Source organism: Pteropus vampyrus, unplaced genomic scaffold (assembly GCF_000151845.1).
Source record: "Pteropus vampyrus isolate Shadow unplaced genomic scaffold, Pvam_2.0 Scaffold353, whole genome shotgun sequence".
In the NCBI taxonomy this organism is placed as follows: Eukaryota; Metazoa; Chordata; class Mammalia; order Chiroptera; family Pteropodidae; genus Pteropus; species Pteropus vampyrus.
The window spans coordinates 496,722-517,501 of record NW_011889134.1 but is presented as its reverse complement, the minus strand read 5'-3'; the positions used below and the strand labels follow the sequence as shown (position 1 = coordinate 517,501).

At 44.1% G+C, this 20,780-nt stretch overlaps 1 protein-coding gene across 1 annotated transcript in view; it reads left to right on the top strand.

Moving 5' to 3' along the window:
• The window catches only part of TRAM2 (translocation associated membrane protein 2), a 68,276-nt gene that overhangs the window by 35,763 nt on the left and 11,733 nt on the right, over window positions 1–20,780 (top strand). The window contains exons 2-5 of the mRNA XM_011379075.1: window positions 897–960; window positions 13,269–13,378; window positions 13,868–13,984; window positions 19,836–19,894. Coding sequence (XP_011377377.1) covers window positions 897–960; window positions 13,269–13,378; window positions 13,868–13,984; window positions 19,836–19,894 — 350 coding nt within the window. The remainder of the gene's footprint in view (window positions 1–896; window positions 961–13,268; window positions 13,379–13,867; window positions 13,985–19,835; window positions 19,895–20,780) is intronic.

Here is a 20,780-nt window from a genome sequence, read left to right as displayed (position 1 = left end):
AGACCATCAGGGGTATTACAGATATCCCTGATCTTACAGACAGGGAAAGGGAGGCTCTAGGTATAAGATGATTTACTTGTGGTTACATAGCCCACAAATAGCAGAGACAGCGTTGGAACCCAGGCAGCCAATTCTGTTCTTGAGTCCAAGCTTCGACACCCCCCAACCCCTGCCACTGCCATTTTGTAATCTCCTCCCTAAATTGCCAGAGTACTGATTTGGCTATTAATAACCAGGTGACAAACGCAGTTTTTGGAGAGTGCAACTAAGATTTTAAAGGCAGCTTTTGAAATAAACAAACCAGCAGTACGGGGTGTTATGTTTTGCCCCATGCCCCACAGTAGGGTAGATGTGAAATTAGCAGCTGGAATTCTCTGTTTCTGAAGCTCAGATTTAGACTTTTGGGGCCGCTGTCCACTGTGCAGTTAACCAACATGCTTGGGGAAACCTCAGCTAGGTCCTAGGCTTCCAGAAAGCTGTGATCTTATTTTTTATTAGTTTTGGGCTTTCGTAATGCTGGCTACCTAGAATTAACTTAATACTTGAATGAATGAATGAATGAATGGCTGACAGATTTGTACCCTTAGCTTGTGAGCTCTCAGCTGGCCATGCACAGCTTGTTTCATTCTATCTGCAGTGATTCGAAGTCTAAATACCATCCAGGGTCCAGGATTGTTTTGTTTGTTTTTAGTGCAGGTAGTGGGAGGGATGTTATTAAAGAAAAATGAAAGAAAAAAAAATGGTTTTAACTCTGATTTAGGTAAAACCCTTCATTGGAGAGGCCTTTGTGTCTGAGATATAAAAGAGGTGGGCCCCGGGGGCTGGTAGCAGGCTCCACTTGATTCTTTTGATGTGTCCAATACACTGAATTGGAACTTTTTTTCTTTATGTTACAGGTCACTGCCAAGACTGCCTTCCTATTTATTTTACCTCAGTATAACGTTAGTGTGCCTACAGCAGGTAAGCAAAGCACTAGTTTCTTATCTTTCCCTGGCCCTGTTAACTCTGAAGGACTTGGAAAACTTCTTTTTCCTGTGTACATGTATGATCTTTTTAGATATTTGAACTCAGCATCCAACATCCTCCCACTGTGATGATACAGCTGCAGGCCACATCCAGCCCTCAGGCCTACCACCAGGCATTAGGCATTGTTCCTCTTTCTCATTGCAAAGCACTGGGTACCCTCTTGATGAATAGAGAAGGAAGTTTTGTTAGCTGAATCTAGTTCTCTCCTCTTCATTTTTTAGTAGAGAGGTGAATTGTCTAAGCTTTAAGGTGAGATTCCTTTCTTTACCTGGCTCTACCGATGACTAGCTGATGGACTTTGGGGACAAATACCTTAACCTATGGCCTATGGAGGATGTAACCTTGAATTTTTTCTGGACTTGCTTGCCCCATCCCCCTGCCCCTACCAGTCCCTGTAGCCAGGCTCTGAGAGAAGTCACGCTTCTGGGGCAGCCAAGTCAGTTCCTTCATATGAGAATCAACTAAGGGATCCTGGCAAGAGAGGATGAAAACTTCACGGTCATGAAAGAAGGGACAGAAAACGTCATGGCCAGCAATAGTAGTCAGGAATCCAGGCAAATGCCTGCTGGTCCCAAGGCACTCTCCAGTGCTGGTGAGCACAGTGGATTATCTTGCTCAATGCCATGTGGTCCATGGTCAAAGTCAGGCTTCTCTCTCCTAGCTCTTAAAAATCTTAGTAACTAAGATACCCCTAGACCCAGCTGTACTTATGCTTTACTGATTTTAATTTTTTAAGTTTTTTAAAATCGTGGTAAAATATAGATAGCATACAGTTTACTCTCTTAACCATTTTTAAGTGTACAGTTCAGTGGCCTTAAGTACATTCTCAGTGTTGTACAACCATCACTACCATCCATCTCCAGGACTCTTCATACTGCAAAAGTAAAACTCTGTACCTATTAACTAACAACTCACAATTAAGCCCCTGCCCCAGCCCCTGGCAAACACCATTCTACTTTCTGTCTCTGAATTTGACTGTTCTAGGTACCTTGTGCACATTTAATCACATAGTGTTTATCTTTCTGTGACCGCTTAAAATTGAATTTTAAATAAACGTTCAGAATACATTTATATGAGTGATACGTACCTTTTAGAGGAGATTTATAAAATACAGATAAACATAAGATAAAAGTCACAAATGACCCCACTATCCAGCAAAAAACTACGGTTAACATTTTGGCATATTGATTCATAACCCACTTCTGCTATTAGTATATCATGGACCTTTTTTCCATTTCACTAATTATTCCATTCCAAAATACATTTTGAAAAGCTGTAGAGTATTTCTTAATGAGGATTACCACAAATTTTCTATTCAGTCCCATATTATTGGATATTTAAGTTTCTAGTTTTTATTTTGTAAACAGTGCTACCGTAAACATTCTTGTGTCTAAATTTTTGCATGCATTTGTGATTATTTTCTTAGGATAAATTTTTATTACTGGAATTTCTGGGTCAAGTAGTATGTAAATTTTTAAAGTTTTATATATGTATTGCCGAAATACTCTCTGCCATCTAATTCTAAGGTTATGTGATAAGGAAAAATAAAAGTCATAACAGAAGATGTTTCTGAGAAGCCGTATTTGAGCTATGTGTAGGAAGTTGTATTGGGGGTACAGAGAGACAGTCTGGGCAGAGAGATCAGCACGTACAAATGTGTCAACCGAGGAACTACCACCTTGGCACGTTTAGTAAATGAAGGCCAGTGTGACTGGAGCCAGCTAGGTTTGGTATTTTTCTAGGGAGAGGCTATTGAGTTCTGCTCCTGGAATCCTGCAGGCCAGAACAAGGCCTAGGTAAAGGTGAAAATACATTAAAATTCATACTGAATTGAGGAGATTTCATTTACTTCAGAAAAAAAGAGAGGGTAAAGCATCGTTAAATAGTCTATCTTTTGTTTAAATCTTGTCATTTGGAGCTATTCGAAATACAAAATAAGCAAATAATCAAGAGAGACAATGAAATCAGAATAGCCTGCTTAATTTTGTTTTGAGCTCTTTAACCACCAGCCCAGTAGAGTAATGTTTGGTTTGTAAATACTAGAGGAAAGCAAACTTCTCGTGGGAAAAAAACAGTTCACAGTAATGAGTCTGTTGAAGTTGTGAATTTTAAAACCCTTCCCCCAATCTCTTTAAGGCTGGAGGTGCTTGGAAATGTATCCTTGTATGACCAAGGTGAATTCTGATTTCCAAGGTTTCTTCTTTAGATAGTGTGTAACTTGTTCAAATGTTTAATGTTTAAAATTTGAATTTTAGTAGAGCAGTGGTAGAGTACTTTTCATACCAAGTACTCTACCATTTGGAAATCCCTGTGTCTTCCATTAGCTGAGGTTTTCAAGTTTCTATGGAAAATAGCTAATGGTAATGTTGATAAATTTTCTTGCCTGTTTTGTGTTGCTCCCACTTCTACTTACTCCCTTCTTCCTAGCTCCAAGCATTTGTTTATAGGACCTCAGTAACAAAAGCACCACAAACCGAGTGGCTTCAACAACAGAAGTTTATTGTCTCACGGTTCTGGAGGCTAGGAGTCAAGATCAAAGTCAGCAGGGCCATGCTCTCTCTGAAGGCTCTAAGGGAGAATCTGTTCAGGCCTCTCTGCTAGTTGTTGTAGTTCTCCGCTTGTGGCAGCGTAACACCGATCTTCATATGACATTCACTCTGTGTGCATGTCTGTCTCTGTGCCCAAATTTCCCCTTTCTATAAGGACATCAGTCATATTGGATTAGGGGCCCATTCTCTTCTACTAATTACACTTGCAACAACCCTGTTTCCTAATCAGGTCACATTCTGGGGTGCTGGATATTAGGACTTCAATATACAGATTTTGTGGAGACACAATTCAACGCTTAACCAGCCATGAATGTATGCTTTTATCACATTATAAGTTAGTTAAGAAGTTTAAGCTTCATTCAGAGACATGAACCGAAAGAGGATATGGGCACGGTTGTTGGAGTAGGAAGTGGTGCATCCTGGTGGAGCATCAGCATCCTTGTGGTTTTCTTTAAGGTCAACAGTGATGAAGCAGGAAATGTTCCTTGTTACCTAATCCCTACTCTCTTTTTTTCCCACTTTGTCAGAAATAAAAATGCAAGAATACCAGTTAAATTTGAATTTCAGATAAACAACAAATACTTTTTTTTTTTTTTTTTTAGTGTAAATATATCTCAGTATGCAGGGGACATAATTAACTAGAAAATTATTCTTCATCTGAAATTCAAGTTTAACTGGCCGTCCTGTATTTTATCTGCCTACCATACACTCTGCCCAGCTCTGGCAAGAAATTAAACATCGTGTTTCTGGTCTTAACCACTAGATACTCTGCTGCTTCTTTCTGATTAAAGTACCGCAAAGCCTCTGGTATTATGGCCAGAAATATATAGACTGTAAAAGGTCAACAAAGACGAGAGCTTTGATTCTTCACACAGACTCAAGGCTTGCTGGTTTCCCTTCTGATGTAGAACAGGTGACCTCAAACAGGCTAAGCATTTACAAGGTTGTTTTGCATTGTGCCACTAATTTGCTGAATTGTCTGGGACAAACCCCTTTTCGCATCTGGGTTTCCATCTCTCATCTGCAAAATCGAGGGCATTGATAAGTCTCAACTCCAGTATTTCTTGAAGACAGGAGGCCCTGGGAAGCCTCCTAAGCACTTTCCACGCACTTTGTCCACAAACCCACACCATTGATATCACCTGGGAACTTGTTAGAAATGAAGCCTCTTAGGCCCCACCACTGACCTACTGGGTCAGAACCTTTAAGTCGGGTGATTCCTGGTTAAATTCTGAGAATCACTGCTCTAAGTGCCCTGGATAAATAACTCCAAGTAGGGCTTTCAAATGACCTCATGCTTCTAACCCCGAAGATAAGACAGGGCAAACCACAAAGTCCATTGACTCATTTGCATCTTCCTTTCGTCTTCGAATTTTGGGTTTTCTCTAAGTGTTTGGTCTGAGGGGTTGGGGGAGGTGGAAGATACCATTGAGTGGATGTGGTTTCATGCCGAGGCTGCTGCTCCCTCAGAAATCATAGACATGTTTGCAAGGCAATGTGGGTAGAAATCAAGGTAGCTCTGATAGTCCTGAGCCTGCCTGCTGCTGCACACCTAGAGCAAAAAAGGCTGAGGGTAGGGGTCCTCTTCCAGAGAAGGGTTTGTTTTGCAGTAATCAAAGGTGACAAGGACCCATCCACAGGCTCTGTTGGTCCCAGTTGGTTTTATGGCCACCAGCTGCTGTGTGGCATTTTGCAGCTAGAGATGAAAAGCCCAGGAACCTCCCACACCATAGCTTGGCCATTGTTCTCACGGCCCCTTCTAGGATGAGACACACTGCCCTGTAAAAACAACCACAGACAGATGGTTTTAAAGCCTCATTCAGCTGAAGGCCTTTGTCCAGGGCTCAGTGTGTTTTTGTTCCCTGTGCTGGCTGGCAGGAATTAGTCTTGTCTTGTGATTGTATCATGTACTTGGAAGATTGGCACCACATATCAAACTGAGCCCCTCTTTGTAAGATGAGCTTGGGGATGTAAAAGGGAAGAGACAGGTGGGCAACGATGGCTCTGGGGATGGAAGTCTTACTTGATTACAGAGGAAAGCTGTCCAACTCAGACCTGTGGCCTATCCAGCTGGAGGAGACTTGAGACTTGTGTAGGTTGGCTTGATCCCTTTACAGCCAGGGCAACTGAGGTGCAGAGAGTTGATTGACATTCCCAACAATATACTAGTAAGGACAGAGGAAGGGCTGGGCTGCTCACACCCCAAGCAGTCCAGGGCTCAGGGAAACTGTGGGAAAGTTAGGTTTGCCAGATGGGGTGGTGGGCACAGGGGGAACCCAACCAAGGAGGCAGAGATGTGGCTCTGTCCTGGTCCCTTGGGCCAGACAGTCACTGAGATCCTCTTTGACTCTAAGGTTCTGTCTGTTTGAACAAGAAAAAGTGAACCAGACCTCAGTGTCCCTGGCTTTATTGGAGGCCATCTGAAAAAGAGTGGGAGCTTCTGACCCAGGACTTACAGCTAACTCTGGACCTTTTTTTTTTTCTTCAGTAAAGAGACACTCCTTATTAAACTTACTATCTTAGTCCATTCATTCTGCTATAACAAAGTGCCACAGACTGGGTGGCTTATAAACAACAGAAATTTATTACTCACAGCTGGAGGCAGGAAGTCAGATTAGGGTGCCAGTGTGGTCAGGTAAGGACCCTCGTCCAGATCACAGACTTCTTATTATATATCTTCAATAGCGGAAGGGGCTAAGAGCCTCTGTAGGGTCTCTTATAAGGCACTAATTCCATTGATGAGGTTTCCACCCTCATAACCTAAGTGTCAGAGGTAGGTCCTTTGGGAGGTGGCCCCTGGCATCAGTAGCATGGTTAAGAGTCCTAGGGCTCAGCTGCTGTGTCTGTAAATGGGGCTAATAATACTCAGGATTACTGTGAGGCATAAATGATGTCACTTGTAAGACATGCTCACTACAGTGCCTGGCACAAAGCAAGTGTTTGTGTTATTCTAAATGAGCACCCTGATGGGAGTGCTTTTGTGTGTATGTTGGGTGGTAACTGTTTTGTTCCTTTAGTTTTGATTCTCTCTTTTGGAAGCAATCATAATGGTCTCATCTTTTTGCGTAGCATTTTACAGTTTATAAGTCAGCTGTCTCTCATTCTTAACGGCTTTGCAAGAAAAGGTAGATAGTATTATGCCCATTGTCCAGAAGTGGTAACTGAGGCAGAGAGACCCTGGACCCCATGATAGGAAACTGGCAGCTCCAGACATGAGCTTCAGGTCTTTTCATGTCTGGTCTGGGCCCCCTGGGAAAAAACAGAGCAATGAGGTGGGGAAGACACCATTTTTAAAATTTTATTCATACAAAGCCAGAAGAATTTGAAGATTTATTTACTTAAAAAATATTGAATAGAGGATAACATTCATGTGGTGGTTCAAATATAAGTCTGTACAGAAAGTCAGTGAAAGTCTTGTTCTCACCCTTCCTCCCTTCCTTTGACACCCCAATCCCCTGTGGGTAATCACTGTTGTTCCCCTGTGCGTTCTTACACAATTTCTTGTGTCACCTTCCAGTGTTTCTTTATGCAGATACAAATGCATATTTTTCTTCCCTTTCTCACATAGCAAGTAGAATACTGTATGTTCTGTCTATACCTCGTTTTTTTCCCCACTAAATAATGTATCCTGGGTATCATTTCATATCAGTACTTAGAGAACATCATCATTTTCTTCAGAAATTTTATCTAGGTATAACACATGCAATAACGTGCACATATTCTTAAGGATACAGCATGATGAATTTTTACATATGTGCACACCTGTGTAGCCATCATCCAGATCAAGGTACAGCAGTCCTGGCCTCCTCAGGCTTCTCCTAGTCAGTAACCCCCCAGAGCAACCACCGTTCTGCTTTCTAAGTCTCCTGGTTAGTTTTACCTCTTCTTAATCTTCTTTCTTTAATTTTTAAAGGCAGCTCCATTGTTTACATCAGTGCTTCTTAAATTGTAGCAGGCATCAGAATCACCAGGAGATGCTGTTAAATACAGACTCCTGGGCCATATTCCGAGAGTTTCTGATTTGTTAGGTCTGGAGTTGGTGTGCAAGAATGTGTAGCTCAGCTCACAGATCATGCTGATGGTGTTGGTCCACAGCCACACTCTGCAGTGTGTTATAACTATGCCTTATTTAACCACTCCCTTGAAGATGAATACAATTGGGGTTGTTCCCATTAGTTTATTGTTAAACACAGTGCTGCAGTGCATAACCTTATGCACATATCATTTTGTAATGCCTGCCATTTTGAACATGGCAGGCATTAGCTATAAGATAAATTCCCAAAAGTGGAATTGCCACATCAAAGGACTGGCACATTTGTAATCTTGATAGAAACTGCCACGTTACCCTTCTAAAGAAGAGGTACATTTTGCATTCCCACCAGTAGTCTGTGAGAGTCTGTTTCCCCACAGCTTTAGCAAGAGTGCATTGTCAAGCTTTGGATTTTTGCCAATCTTATAGGTGTGAAATGATATCGCATTGTAGTTTTAATTTGCATTTCTCTTCTGTGTAAGGCTGAGCATCATTTAAATGGATAAGGGCCATCTGTGGTTTTTTTCTTTCTGCGAATTGTCTGTTCATAGCCTTTGCCCATTCTCTGTTGGATTTTTTATCTTCAAGTTCTAGGAGCTCTTTACATATTAGTAAATTAGCCCTTTGTTTATGATCTGAACTGTGAACATTTTCCCCTAGGCGATCATTTGCCTCCTGATTTTGCTGATAGTGGGTTTTTTTCGAGTCTAAGTTCGGATAATATACATATATATTTCACATTATTTTGAATCTTTCAATATATTATAAGATTCAAAATAATATGAAAACAGAGTTGGCTGTAAGCACAGAAACCATAAAAAAGTAAATTTTACAAATCCAGATTTGAAGGGGTGAGGAAGGAAACTGGTTAAGAGAGAAGCATCTAAGTTGTGTATTGATGTTCCTTAAACAACCAGTTTTTCAGGCACAGGTAGAAGTCTCATTGGCAGATGTCTGAACTCTAAGAAGATATGAAAAACACAAGTGGCCATCAACCAGCTCAGGTCATGGGGAGGAGGTCATGGGGAGGAGGTCAGAGCCTGCACGGTGATATCAATATGCGATCGGCACATGTAAAGGCATGCAGGAGAAGTGCTTGCAGGTGACATCAGAGGAAACAGGAAAATACCTGTTAGTCATAGGAAGCAAAGCAGGAGGTCAGTAAGGCTGTTACTCCTGAAAAGGGACATCTGATAACAGGTTGTCAAAACAACCAAGCCTCTTTATTGATTATTTTAGCTCTCTTTTAAAACCGATCAGAGATAAGCAAAGCAAATGTCAATTTTGATGGGAGATAGGATAATTTATCTATAGTGAGAAGATCATTACTGAAGATGTTTTCTTCTAAACCTAGATTTATTTCTACAGTAGGGCATATTGACATACTTCTTGGGGGTGTATAGGAAGAAGACTCATAGAATATTGGTGTTGGAAAGGTATCAGGGTCATCTAGGCTGGAGAGTGCAAATTGGTGGCCTGTGATCAGAGTTGGCTTCAAATGTGTTTTCTTTGGCCAGTTTCGTGCTGGCCCATAAAGTGTTTTTAAATTTTTTGAATTAGTCATCAATATTTTAAAATCAGATGATTTCATGTGAAGATGATTTCTTTGCTTCTAAAGTATTGAGAATCTGGCCACATTGGGCTGTACCCTTCCCATGGCCACAGTGGCTGAGAAGTACCTTCCCCGCTCCCTCCTTCATCCCTTCGGGACATGTGTTTTGCAGTTTTCCACAGTTACCACTTCTCTCTAGTGTGTCCCTGACATTGAGACTGTCGGTCACCATTTATCCCAGTTTTAACTGTTGTTTTTCTTTTCTTGAGGTTAAAGGAAAGTGGATATTTCTTAAACTTGTTCCTCTCTCTAAGTGAAAATGTGAAGGGTAGACCAAGAGGATGACATGTTGAAGGAAAAACAGTGGAAAGTATTTTGGAATCCAAGACTATCCTATTTAATGCAGCAGACCTCTGTGTCGCAAGGATTTATCTTAAGACACCTGGACCACTTTGCTCATCTGTGTTACCTGCCTGGTCTCTGTAGGCATTTTGCTGCAACTTGCGACCAGAATCACCTTCTTGGTCTAATAGCTCAGAGATATATTGACACTTTCTCTTCTAAAAAATCATGATAGGTTACTGCCAAGCCATTGCTATTTTTTCTTTGAGGGATCAAGTGAGATATAGGGGCAATGCTTAAAAGAGTAGGAGCTTTAACTTGGTAGTGAGTAGATTTTTATAAGAATTAGTGGGCAACCAAACATTTAAAAAGAAAAAAGAATCAAAAACATCAACTTATTTATAGACTCCTAGAACACAATGTTACAGCTGCCATAGCGCTGTCGAAAGCAGAAGAGGCCAAACCAATTTACTTTCTTGCTCTGATCAAAAGTAGGAAGATAGCAGATAAGGGGAAGCAGTAGAGATAATGTATATGAATCAGAGCAGAGCTTCGGAGTGTTTGCTATGCTGCTGCTAGTTAGGGGTTGTAGGAGACAGAGATCAAAGGAGCAGCTTCTTACCAGAAAGGACATGGGATCCAGGGAGGGCACGAGGGGGTTGGGTTGACCCCGAGGAGGCTTTTGGTCACTGGGAGACATGAGAAATGGCCCATGTCCTCTAATTCACTGAACCCTGTTTCTTCATCAGTTTTCCTTGCCTGTCTCATGAGATGGTTATGAGGATAAAGCAAGACAACACATGCTGAAGAATTGTGAAACTGTGGAGGGCTACAGATTACAGATGAGATTCCAGAAAGAACTTAAGAATCATTCCCCACAGCCAGTACATCAGCTGTTTTTTTGGTTCCATCCCCCACATCTATCTGAACTTGTCTTCTCTCCGCCGCTCTGCCACCATTCTGGTGCATGGTTCCCACCACGCCCTTGGCCTGGAGTCCCTGCAGGTGCCTTCTGACTGCTCTCCTAGCTTCCACCCTTGCCTCTCCAACCCATTTCACATGCTGCAGGAGAGGGATCTTTATAAGTACCTAGGTGACTAAAATCCTCCAGTAGCTTTCCATTGCCTTTCAGATACTTTGCCGTGACCTGTAAGGGGGCCCTTTGTCACAAGGCCCTCCCACCTCTGCGGCCTGCCCCACCCCTGCTCTTCAACTTCATTCCATTCCTCAGTCCATCGGCTCTTCCCGCAAAGGGCCTGCACTCCGCCCTCACCAGCCCTCTCCCCTTGCACACCTTGACTTTTGTGCCCCTTCCTGGACCACCCTTCCTCGACCACCCTCTGCTCTTTGTTATTTCCCCCTCAGTCTCAGTCCACGCCAGAGCACTTATTACACCTGGGCACTGGTATTTGTTTTTTATTAAATTATGGTAAAATACACATAATACAAAATTTACCATCTTTACCATTTCTGAGTGTACAGTTCAGTAGTGTTAAGTGCATTGTTGGGCAACCAGTCTTGCAAAACTGAAACTTTGTACCCATTAAATATCAGCTCTCCATTTTCCTTTCCCCAGCCCCTGGCGACCACCATTCTCCTTTCTGTTTCTGTGAGTTGGACTGGTATAGGAACTTCATATGATGGGATCGTACAGTATTTGTCTTTTTTTTGACTGGCTTATTTCATTTAGCATAGTGTTCTCTAGCTTCATCTGTGTCATAGCATATGACAGGATTTCCTTACTGTTTAAGGCTGAATGATATTCTATTGTATGTGTATACCACATTTTGTTTTTCTCTTTACCTACTGAGGGACACTTGGGTTGTTTCTCCCTTTGGCTGTTGTGAGTAATGCTTCTATGAACGTGAGTGTACAAATATTTCTTCAGGATCCTGCTTCCAGTTCTTTTGAGTATACACTCAGAAATGGAATTGCTGGATCATATGGTAGTTCTGTTTTTAATTTGAGGAACCACCATACTGTTTTCCATAGTGATCCAGGTAAGGAACCACAGGGGCCTGAATGAAGAGAGAAGAATGGAGGAAGATGGGCCGTAAGGGATAGAAAACCATTAAGCTCCCTGACTGATGTCTTTATCTCTAGGCACAGTGCTATCTGCTGCTGTCAGAGTAAACTTTCCAAAACTCAAATTCATCATTTTCCTGTTGAATTTGATTTCTTTGATGTTTCTATGTTGCCTTCAGGATAAAGTTCACACCTTTTCACATGGCACCCAGGCCATTCACAGCAGCCTCTTCACCTGCCATGACAGCCTCCCCTGTTCCCACGGCGCTTTAGCCTCATTCTCTGCATCCTTTGCAGGTGCTGCCTCCTCAGCCCAGGATGCTTCCCCTACTCCCATCCCTGACCACCCCTACTTACTCCTGGGTTTCCTGTTCTCTGTGACCTGCTAGCCCATCACCTCCACCCCAGCTAGAGTCAGGCCCTCATCTGCTTTGGCTCCCTGTGTTGCCGTGTTAACTTCTTGGTACCACATGCTTGTCTGTAGGTAATGATACAGATACATTTGCTTGTCAGTCTTCCAGCAGCCTCTGCATATTTCAACAGTCCAGTGCCTCTCACAGGTGTTGTCCTTACCACCCCTCTCACCCCCTCACCACTGCCCACTGTCACATTCTCCCAGTCCAGCGATTTGACTCTCAGAATGACCCAATCAGTTCTACTTCATTCCGTGGCCACCCTGAAATCCATCGACCTTCTGGTAACTGCATCTTAGCAAAGACAGATGACTCATGTGTGTATGACTCAGCGCGAATGCAGCACAGTTGGAAAGATGGCCTGTGTGCCTGCTGGCGGGAGGGGATTTTACTGAGCACCAGAGATCCAGATCTGAGTTCACAAGCTCTTGCAACCCTGTGGCCTGCCAACTGGAAAATGCGGGTGTAAATCCTCCTCTGTCTGTGGAGAAAGAGCCTACCTAGCAGAGCTTTATGAGACATCTATATCTGGGATTCCATCTAAGTGATTACTATTAAATAATATTTTAATAAACCACCATTTATTTCATGCTTACACCATGTTTATAGGCACCATGGTAAACATCTTGCCTATAAATTATATATTTTATTCTCACAATAATGCAATTCTCCCAACATCAACAACAGAAACAATAGCAAGTACATGTATAGCAGTTACTTTGTGCCAGGCCCTGTTCTAAGCACTTTGCAGTTATTAATTCATCTAATTCTCACAATAACCCTTTGATACAGGAATTACTTTTACCCTCATTTTACAGATGAGGAAACAGGCAGAGAAAGGTCATGCATAGGGGTGCCCCTAAATGCCATAGGAAGTAAATGACAGAGCTGTGATACCAACTCAGGCTTTTGGGTCCAGACTCTTAATCTTCACGCTATGCTTTCTCCATGAAGCACAACTATAATCCATTTTACAGGGGAGGAAACTGCAGCTCAGAGAGGTTGCTCATTTATCCATAGTCACACAGCCAGTGTGATTGAGATCAGTTGTCTCCATCCCCTGGCCTGTAACCACTGTGTTCTCCTGTCCAGACTCAGGAGATGCAGTCATCAAAAAGCGTGGTATGCTTGGTTCTCCTTAGTCCTCCCCATTGGCACTTCCCAAGGGCCAAGACTTTGGTTGGGTAGGAGTCTAGGGAAGAAGCTCTTTCTTCTAAGTCTGGGGTTTACAGAAAAAGGGAAGCATTTTCCTTCAGATCTCCTTTCACTTTTGGGTCTCAGAGTGTTTCTTCACACCAAGGATGCTGACGTGGCTATTATTATCTCCTCAGACAGCGAAACCGTGCACTACCACTATGGGCCGAAGGACCTGGTTACGATCTTGTTCTACATCTTCATCACCATCATCTTGCACGCCGTGGTTCAGGAGTACATTTTAGATGTGAGTGACGTGTCTAGATTCTGAAACTGGGGCGATGTCTTGGATTAGAGGAGCCCACGTAGGAGAAAGCTGCAGCTCTGAACTTGTTTGCCCCCTAATTTGCATGCCCTGGTTAGACCTGTTGACCAGATGGTCTCTGTCTCCTCTCACAGCCTTCTTTAGTCAGCGCTTGCAACAGCAGTATTTATTACATGGGGAGAGAGCTGTCTGAAATATGACAGGACAGCGTCCTTATGGGTCTGTCATACGTAGCCTGGTTGGGGGCTACTTTCTTGACATCTAGGCTGAAGACGTTAACCCTGCTGCTTTCTTAAAACACTTGCATTAGACTAAGCACTGTGTGCACACACAGTAGGCTTGCACTGAAGAACTTGTATTATGGCTGACTTCAGACTTCAGCCCTTTCATGGAGAGGAACTGGAGTTTGAAACCTGCCTGTTACCAGTATACTCATATATATTAATATGTGGAATTCTCTTTATTCTTTAGAAAATCAGCAAACGGCTTCATCTCTCTAAGGTCAAACACAGCAAGTTCAATGAATCTGGACAGCTGGTCGTCTTTCATCTCAGCTCAGTGATATGGTGCTTCTACGTGGTGGTGACGGTGAGTGGTCCTCGGGACTGCGGAAGGGTGGTGCCTGGGCCGCCAGGCAGCATGGCTCAACTTGGATTGCTAATAAGATCACCTCGAAGGGCTTAGCTGGAAAGAAAAAGGAGTAAGGAGCAGTGTGGAAACTTGGAGCAGTTTCTTAAAACTGAAGCTATTTTTGTATTCTCATGGTATTGTGGTGAGAAAGAGGCCAAATGATAGAGCTGGAGAGAGTCAACTTGTCCGGAAAACAATTACTTGTTATAGTTATTGTGCGAGGTTACAGTAATGGTACTATGTATCTAGATAGCACTGTCATTTTACAGGGCCCTCCCACAAATGCTGTCCCATAAGATAAGTTTTATGTTCATTTGGGTACCCGTGTTATGGATTGTAGAAACCCACACTTAAGTTTCCCCGTGTGCCCATGCTCACGTGCCTTTGAAGTAGCAAGGACAGGGCTTGGACCTGGGAGTGTCTGGTTCTAAGTCCAGTGCACTTTGTTTTACCCTGTTGGCCTGCAAACAAGGCCAGCATCCTCTTGTCTACACATCAAACCCTGTGAGAGTCGTTCCATTCTCACAAATGCCTGGAAGACCAGTCAAGTGATCTACCTCCCTTTTCTATACAGTAGGACTCTTATTTCAAACAGCCTTTGATACAGCAAAATTCCTTCGTGCAAAGGAATGTGACGGCCCTTTGGGATTCTCTGTAACAAGATCCGGCCTGTCCTGTTAGGAAGTATTTAATTAGCATCCCTCCTCCACCCACCCTCTCTCACCACACCAGCACCACCTGTCTGTAACCTGGTCTGTTTTTCAGGAGCTAGGCTTGTTCTATGAGAAATCCAGGCCTGGGGTTGGAAAATTCAGCAGGCCTGTGTGACCATTTATAAATTTCCTTTGCTGCCTTTTACTGACACCCTCACTCCCGTTGTCTTCCTTCAGTGACAGTGATGAGCTTTCACACCCCAAGGAGCTCTCTGCCTCTGGAGCTGAACGTTGAATTCATATTCTCAGAAACGTCAACATGTTCTTTTGTACATTGTTTTTATTTCTGTTATCATTTAATCACGAAACAGTTTCGAAACAGTTTTCCTGAACAGAACACTAGGAATTTTGAACGCAGGACCTAAGACTTCTGTCCTCTGAAGCAGGGCTGACGTGTTACTCTGTCCCACGGACTTACAGGTAGTCTGCGCGAGTAGCGCCCCCTGCCATTGTGCAGTGCACATTCTGACCCTGCGAAGTCTAGATACTGCTGGATTTCATACCTCTCCCCACTGCTTGGTGTTTGGTTCATGCCTGCCTCTGGAGACCCTGAGCTGCTCTGAGACAGAACAGCTTCAGGGTACCACGCACATTTAACTGGTCTTTCAAGAGAAGCATTGCCTCATCTCTGAATGAATCACTTTTACCCTTTCTACCTCACCCCAGACATTCCACAGCAGCTGTGACACATTTAGACCAGATTGGAGGCCAACAGCCAAGTTACTTAACACTCCTTCCAGAGTGTGAAATGCTCAACTGCTCTGTCTTTGCTTCTCTCAGCCTTCAAGGGCTTGAAAATGATGATGCTAATTAGTCTGGGAGAATGTAGCACTTTTCTTGGGGAAGCTCATAACAGGCTTTTATTATGGTGAGAGCCAGTTCCCTACTCAACATCTCCAACAGGAAATGGAGACCTAGGGGACCCTGGAAACCTCCTGTGACCCCACCTTCTAATAATAATACCATGTAGCTCCTAGCCCTCACCTACTCCATCTGTACCATTCTGTGTGGAATGAAAACAGTTGAAGAAGAGAGGGTAGTTTTGTAAAAGAAGTGAAAATAGCTAGGTGTTTTTTTTAATCTTATTTTTTGTTTTGATGCACGTTTTACTTGGTTCTTCTCTTTCACCCTTCATAGCCAGTTCATCAGCAGGCCCTGCCAACCCTTTCTCCAGAACACACTGAGGTTGCGTTGGTTGCTTTCTACCTGCACCTCCATCTCCCATCCAGTGGTTCTCTCCAGGGGAGATTTTGCCCTCCAGGGGACATTTGGGAATGTGCTACTGGCATCTAGTGGGTAGAGGCGAGGGGTGCTGCTGAATATCCTATAGTGCACAGGACACTCACCACGACAAAGAATTACTCAGTCTCAGATATCATTGGTGCCAAGGTTGGGAAACCCTGACCTGTAGTCCAGGCCACCATCGGCTCTGGCCCGGATCACTAAGTATCTCCCTTCTAGACGGAGGCTGTTTCTCCTCCTACACCCTCCCATCTCAGTCCATTTTCTGCTCAGCCAGACAGATCTTTTTAGCATGTAAATCACATTATGCATTCCTCTGCTTAAAATCCCCCATCCTACTTGCAGTGAAATTTTTTCTTCCTGACTCTTGTGCTCCAGGCCCTGCTGGCCTTGCCCATCTCATCCCACTGGCCCCAGCCCCACCGTTCTTCCCTTGGCTGCTATGACTCTCCTGCTGTTTCTGCCTCCTGGGCTTTGCACGGTTGTTGTTCCTCTGATCAGATCTTCTGTCCTCTGACGTCTCGTGGCTGGTTCCTTCTTGCTGGCTACGCCTCTACCTAAATGTCGCCTCCTCAGAGAACCCCCACAATTTGTGTCCATTACTGTGGTGTTTTTCTTGTTCACGTGCATATTCTTTGCTGTCTGCCTTTCCCACTAGACTCTGAGCTGCTTGCGAGCAGGCACCATGCTCCCTGCTGTATCCTAGTACAGTGCATGGCACAAACTAACTGCTCACTAAATATTGGTTGTGAGAATGAACGGACTGCAAATGCATCTTCTTGCTCTGTCCTTCAACAATTTTTAAAGTAATGGACCGCTTTTATAAACGTCATAGATGATCATTCTTAAAAAAAAGTAAGCAATACATGAAAGTTGAAAAAAGAAAGCAAAAATTTATCCCAAATCCCTCACTCCAGAAATAACCAGTTTTATATTGGTGTTTGATTCAGACGTTTTTCTCTGCATTTATACAGGTGGAGTGATAGGAGTGTGGCAAGGTGGATGGGCTGACTTCCTTGGGGTACCTCACTTCATATTTTAAAACCTAAAGTCCAGTGCTTAGTGAAAACGTGGTAGAGGGAACACCTTGAACGCTGGTGCTTGTGTTAGGGCTGAGTTCTGCTAATGGACTAATTACTTAAACTGGAACTTTAGTACTTGGTTGTACCCGTAGGACAAATGCTATGAGGTACGTCTGAATCTAGGTAGCAACTGTTATGACTGGATTCTGCTGTTTCTATGGTTTTTGTTCTTCATACACCAAAAAGGAAGGCTGTCGGAGGAGGGGGAAAGGGAGAGATTGTTCCAGTTCAGGCCTCACTTAGCTCATAGGTCGATTTGTAGAACCAGAAGAGAACAAAGGATTTCAAAAGTTCCCGCAGACACTCTGCCAGTACCTGTCCGTGGGTGGGAATTGGGGTCGGTTATAGGTGCTCCCTCTGCCACACCTGGCTCCTTGGGCGCTCAGGTACTTGGCATGCCTGCCCCGGGCCCCTCTCAGGCAGCTGCCTGGCCCGAGGTCTGGAAAAGGCTGTTCTCAGAGCAGTGAGTCATTTTTCCTCTGGCTCCCCATGCTCTCCTCCCTCCACCCCCTCCCGCATAGTCCCAGAAGACTGGACATTCGCAAGCAAGCAAGCAGCATTTTTCTGGGGACTTTGCTTGCTGGCTTCAAAGTTCTGACCTCCTAGTCCCCTAAGTAAAGGGGCCAAGCTGGGGAGGGTTCCTGTTTAAAATCACAAGATCATTTGGGCTTTAGATTTCTCTCGGTGCTGCCTCCCTTGGCCAGTCTTTTTTTGGCAGAAATTCTTCTACCTCGGTCCCAGAAGTACCATTTTCCTCCTTAAATACATCACTGCTTCCTCTAGGAAGGAACGTTTTCACCTCTGTGATTTCCCTGGAATGAGGTAGAGAGTGGAAGACCGCGAATTGCTGTGTGCCCAGGTCCAACATTTTCACGAAGCCACGTGTGTGATTGGCCGGGTTGTATGGCAGCCATGTGGGCTCCTCCAGCTTCACATGCCCCAGAGCCTCAGTCTGTGTGTGATGGTGGGAGTAAAGGCGGTAGTAATGAGAAGAGACTAGATAGAAATGAGGCTGAGGGTTTGGGATGATACCTTTCGTTCAGATCTAAGTTTCCATGGCTACGCTGGCGCATCTGCATGATCGGACGACCTATCAGGTTCTTGTATTAATGAGGCCCTAGGTTGTGGGATTGGGGTTGTGGACAGTACTGGAAATGTCCCAGAGTGGGTGGATCAGTCCTCACTGGGAAGTAAACTGAGGAGCTGATGGATAGTATAACCTGGAGTACTTCTCACTAAACTGTGTTGGCTGCCTCTTTCTCCTGAGCACTGCCTACCTGCTGTTCTCAGCCTCTTCATGAAAGCCACCGGCTTCATTAATTTTTTGACTTAGTGAAGCAACCAGGCCTGAGGTTTTTGGACCAGGAAGTTGGTGGCCCAGCTCAGATTTCAGCTGTGCCGCTGAAAAATCGTTTTGATTCAAGAGATCCTTCCCGTCTGTCCCATTGTTTTCCTGGTTCTAAAATGAGTTCATACTAACCTGTCCTTCGGTGGTTCGTTTCCTCATGTGTTTCATAATCTTGGATTGTAAACTCATCTTTAGCAAGGTTTTATGTGTGAGAATCCTGTACATTCTAAGATGAGAGTATGTCCCAATGGTATCACTGGCTCACAACACTACTATTAATACTAATTTCATAGCCTGATGATTCCTGGATCACACAGGTGCTATAAATCTGAACTCCAAACCCATGTGAAAGTGAACCTGAGGTTACAAATTTTTAGGGGATAATATTTCTGTTTTCATCCTGAGCCCAGGATGAGGCGGCAGCTTCTTCATCTTCCTGTGTTGGTCGTCAAACTCTTTGCGGTCTACTCTTTCTCTGAGGTTGTAGCGCTTTAAGGGTCCCAATTTTTATAAAAGGGTCTCAGATGTCACCTCCCAAGGCACAATCTTCTGTTTCCACATGGGCACAGAGACCTTGGCCCTCCACCTTTACCTTATTGCTATAACTTTTAGCTCCCTGTCCTTTTTGGGGTCCCAGAGGTTTTTCCTTTCTTATTGTAAGCTCTGCTTTGCATTTAAAAGAATATTTATTACATTTCATCCAGCATTTCTAGACGTTTTGTGATGAGAGGTTTTCGGGTTATATTCCTTTACTCTATAAGAGGCCCTGGGCTAGTTGCCAAAGATAAAGAAGGGCAGGAAAAGTTCACAGGCTGCAGGAACTTGCATAGTAATGGAGGCAACTAGCAATAACAATGCAGTGTGATATGTTACGCTTATGAGGCCTATGGGGTGAGGCGTCATAGTGAGGCCCATGGTGATGTGAAAAGCCAAACTAGGCTTTTTCCAGTGGATGGTGATTCTGGAGTCCATTTGCTTATTCATTCTCCAAGCATTTCCTGAGTGCCACATGCTAGGCATAATACTGGACACTGACACATAAACATACGTAACTGTCACATTTATTTCTAACAATAACTGGGAGGGCAAGTATTTTTATCCTCATTTTACAGATGAGCCAACTGAAGCTTGGGGACTAACTTGTTTAGAGCTTGTAGCTAGTGTGATTATAAGGCCCACATCCAGGTACAGATTCCTAACCCCAGCAGACCTCTTCCTACTCCATCACCTCTGTTTCACAGTAAAGACACTAGCCAGATGCCAGCGGGTCTGGCAATGGAGAGGTCCTTCATTCTCACGGTTCCTGTTCCTTTGTCTTTCCGGCAACTGGAGATTAGGTGCGTCCCTGACCCCTGGGTCTGCTCAGGGCCCCAGCAGGTCTCACATTCACATCTCTAAATGCCATCTCTTCTCTCCCACCACAGGAAGGATATTTAACAAACCCGAGAAGCCTTTGGGAAGACTACCCGCATGTGTACCTCCCGTGAGTATGCTCATGACTAGGTCCCTAGGGAGGAGCCAGCTGGTCCACTGGCTTCCTCATCCTAAAATGTGGCCAGAATACCAGGGTGCCAGCTGGATGGGGACCAACCATACCCCGAGCCTGTTAGGGCACAGTATCATGGAAAGCAGACTTGTCTGGGAGCTGCTTTCTCCTAGTCCCCTTGACTTGCGAATCTCAGAATGAAGTGTCATCTGCACTAGCCCCTACCTCAGAGGTACCATCTTAGCTCAGGCTGCTATAACAGAATACCATAGACTGGATGGCTTATAAATAACAGAAATTTATGTCTCACAGTTCTGGAGGCTGAGAAGTCCAAGATCAGGGTGCCCACAGTTTCAGTGTCTGGTGAAGGCCCACTTCCTGTTCATACACGGCCTTCTTCTCTCTGTGTCCTCACAGGGCGGAGGCGGAGAGGGAGCTCTCTGGGGCCTTTTTTACAAGGACATTAATCCCACTCATGAGGGCTCTGCCCTCATGACTAAATCATTTCCCAAAGGCTCCACCTCCTGATACTGTTACACTGGGGATTCAGATTTCAACAGATGAATTTTGAGGGGGACACAGACTTTCAGTCTGTAGCAGGTTCCTAAACCATGTGAGAGATACAGAAGCAGATAATCTCTATAAAGTTCTCCGGCTTCGTACCTTCTTGGTGACTCACTCAAGTTCACAGCACATCTTCTCTTCCTGCCTTCCATGGCTGGTGCTTCATTGGAGGTAGCATCCCCTTCCTGTCCTGTTCCAGATGAGACACCCAGAGGGCAACGGCTGGTCCCATGTCCTCAGGAGACCACTCTTTGCCTTTCCTCAGACTCTGTAGAACAGTGACTACAGAGGCCCTAAAGCTGAGTGAGATCCTTCCTTT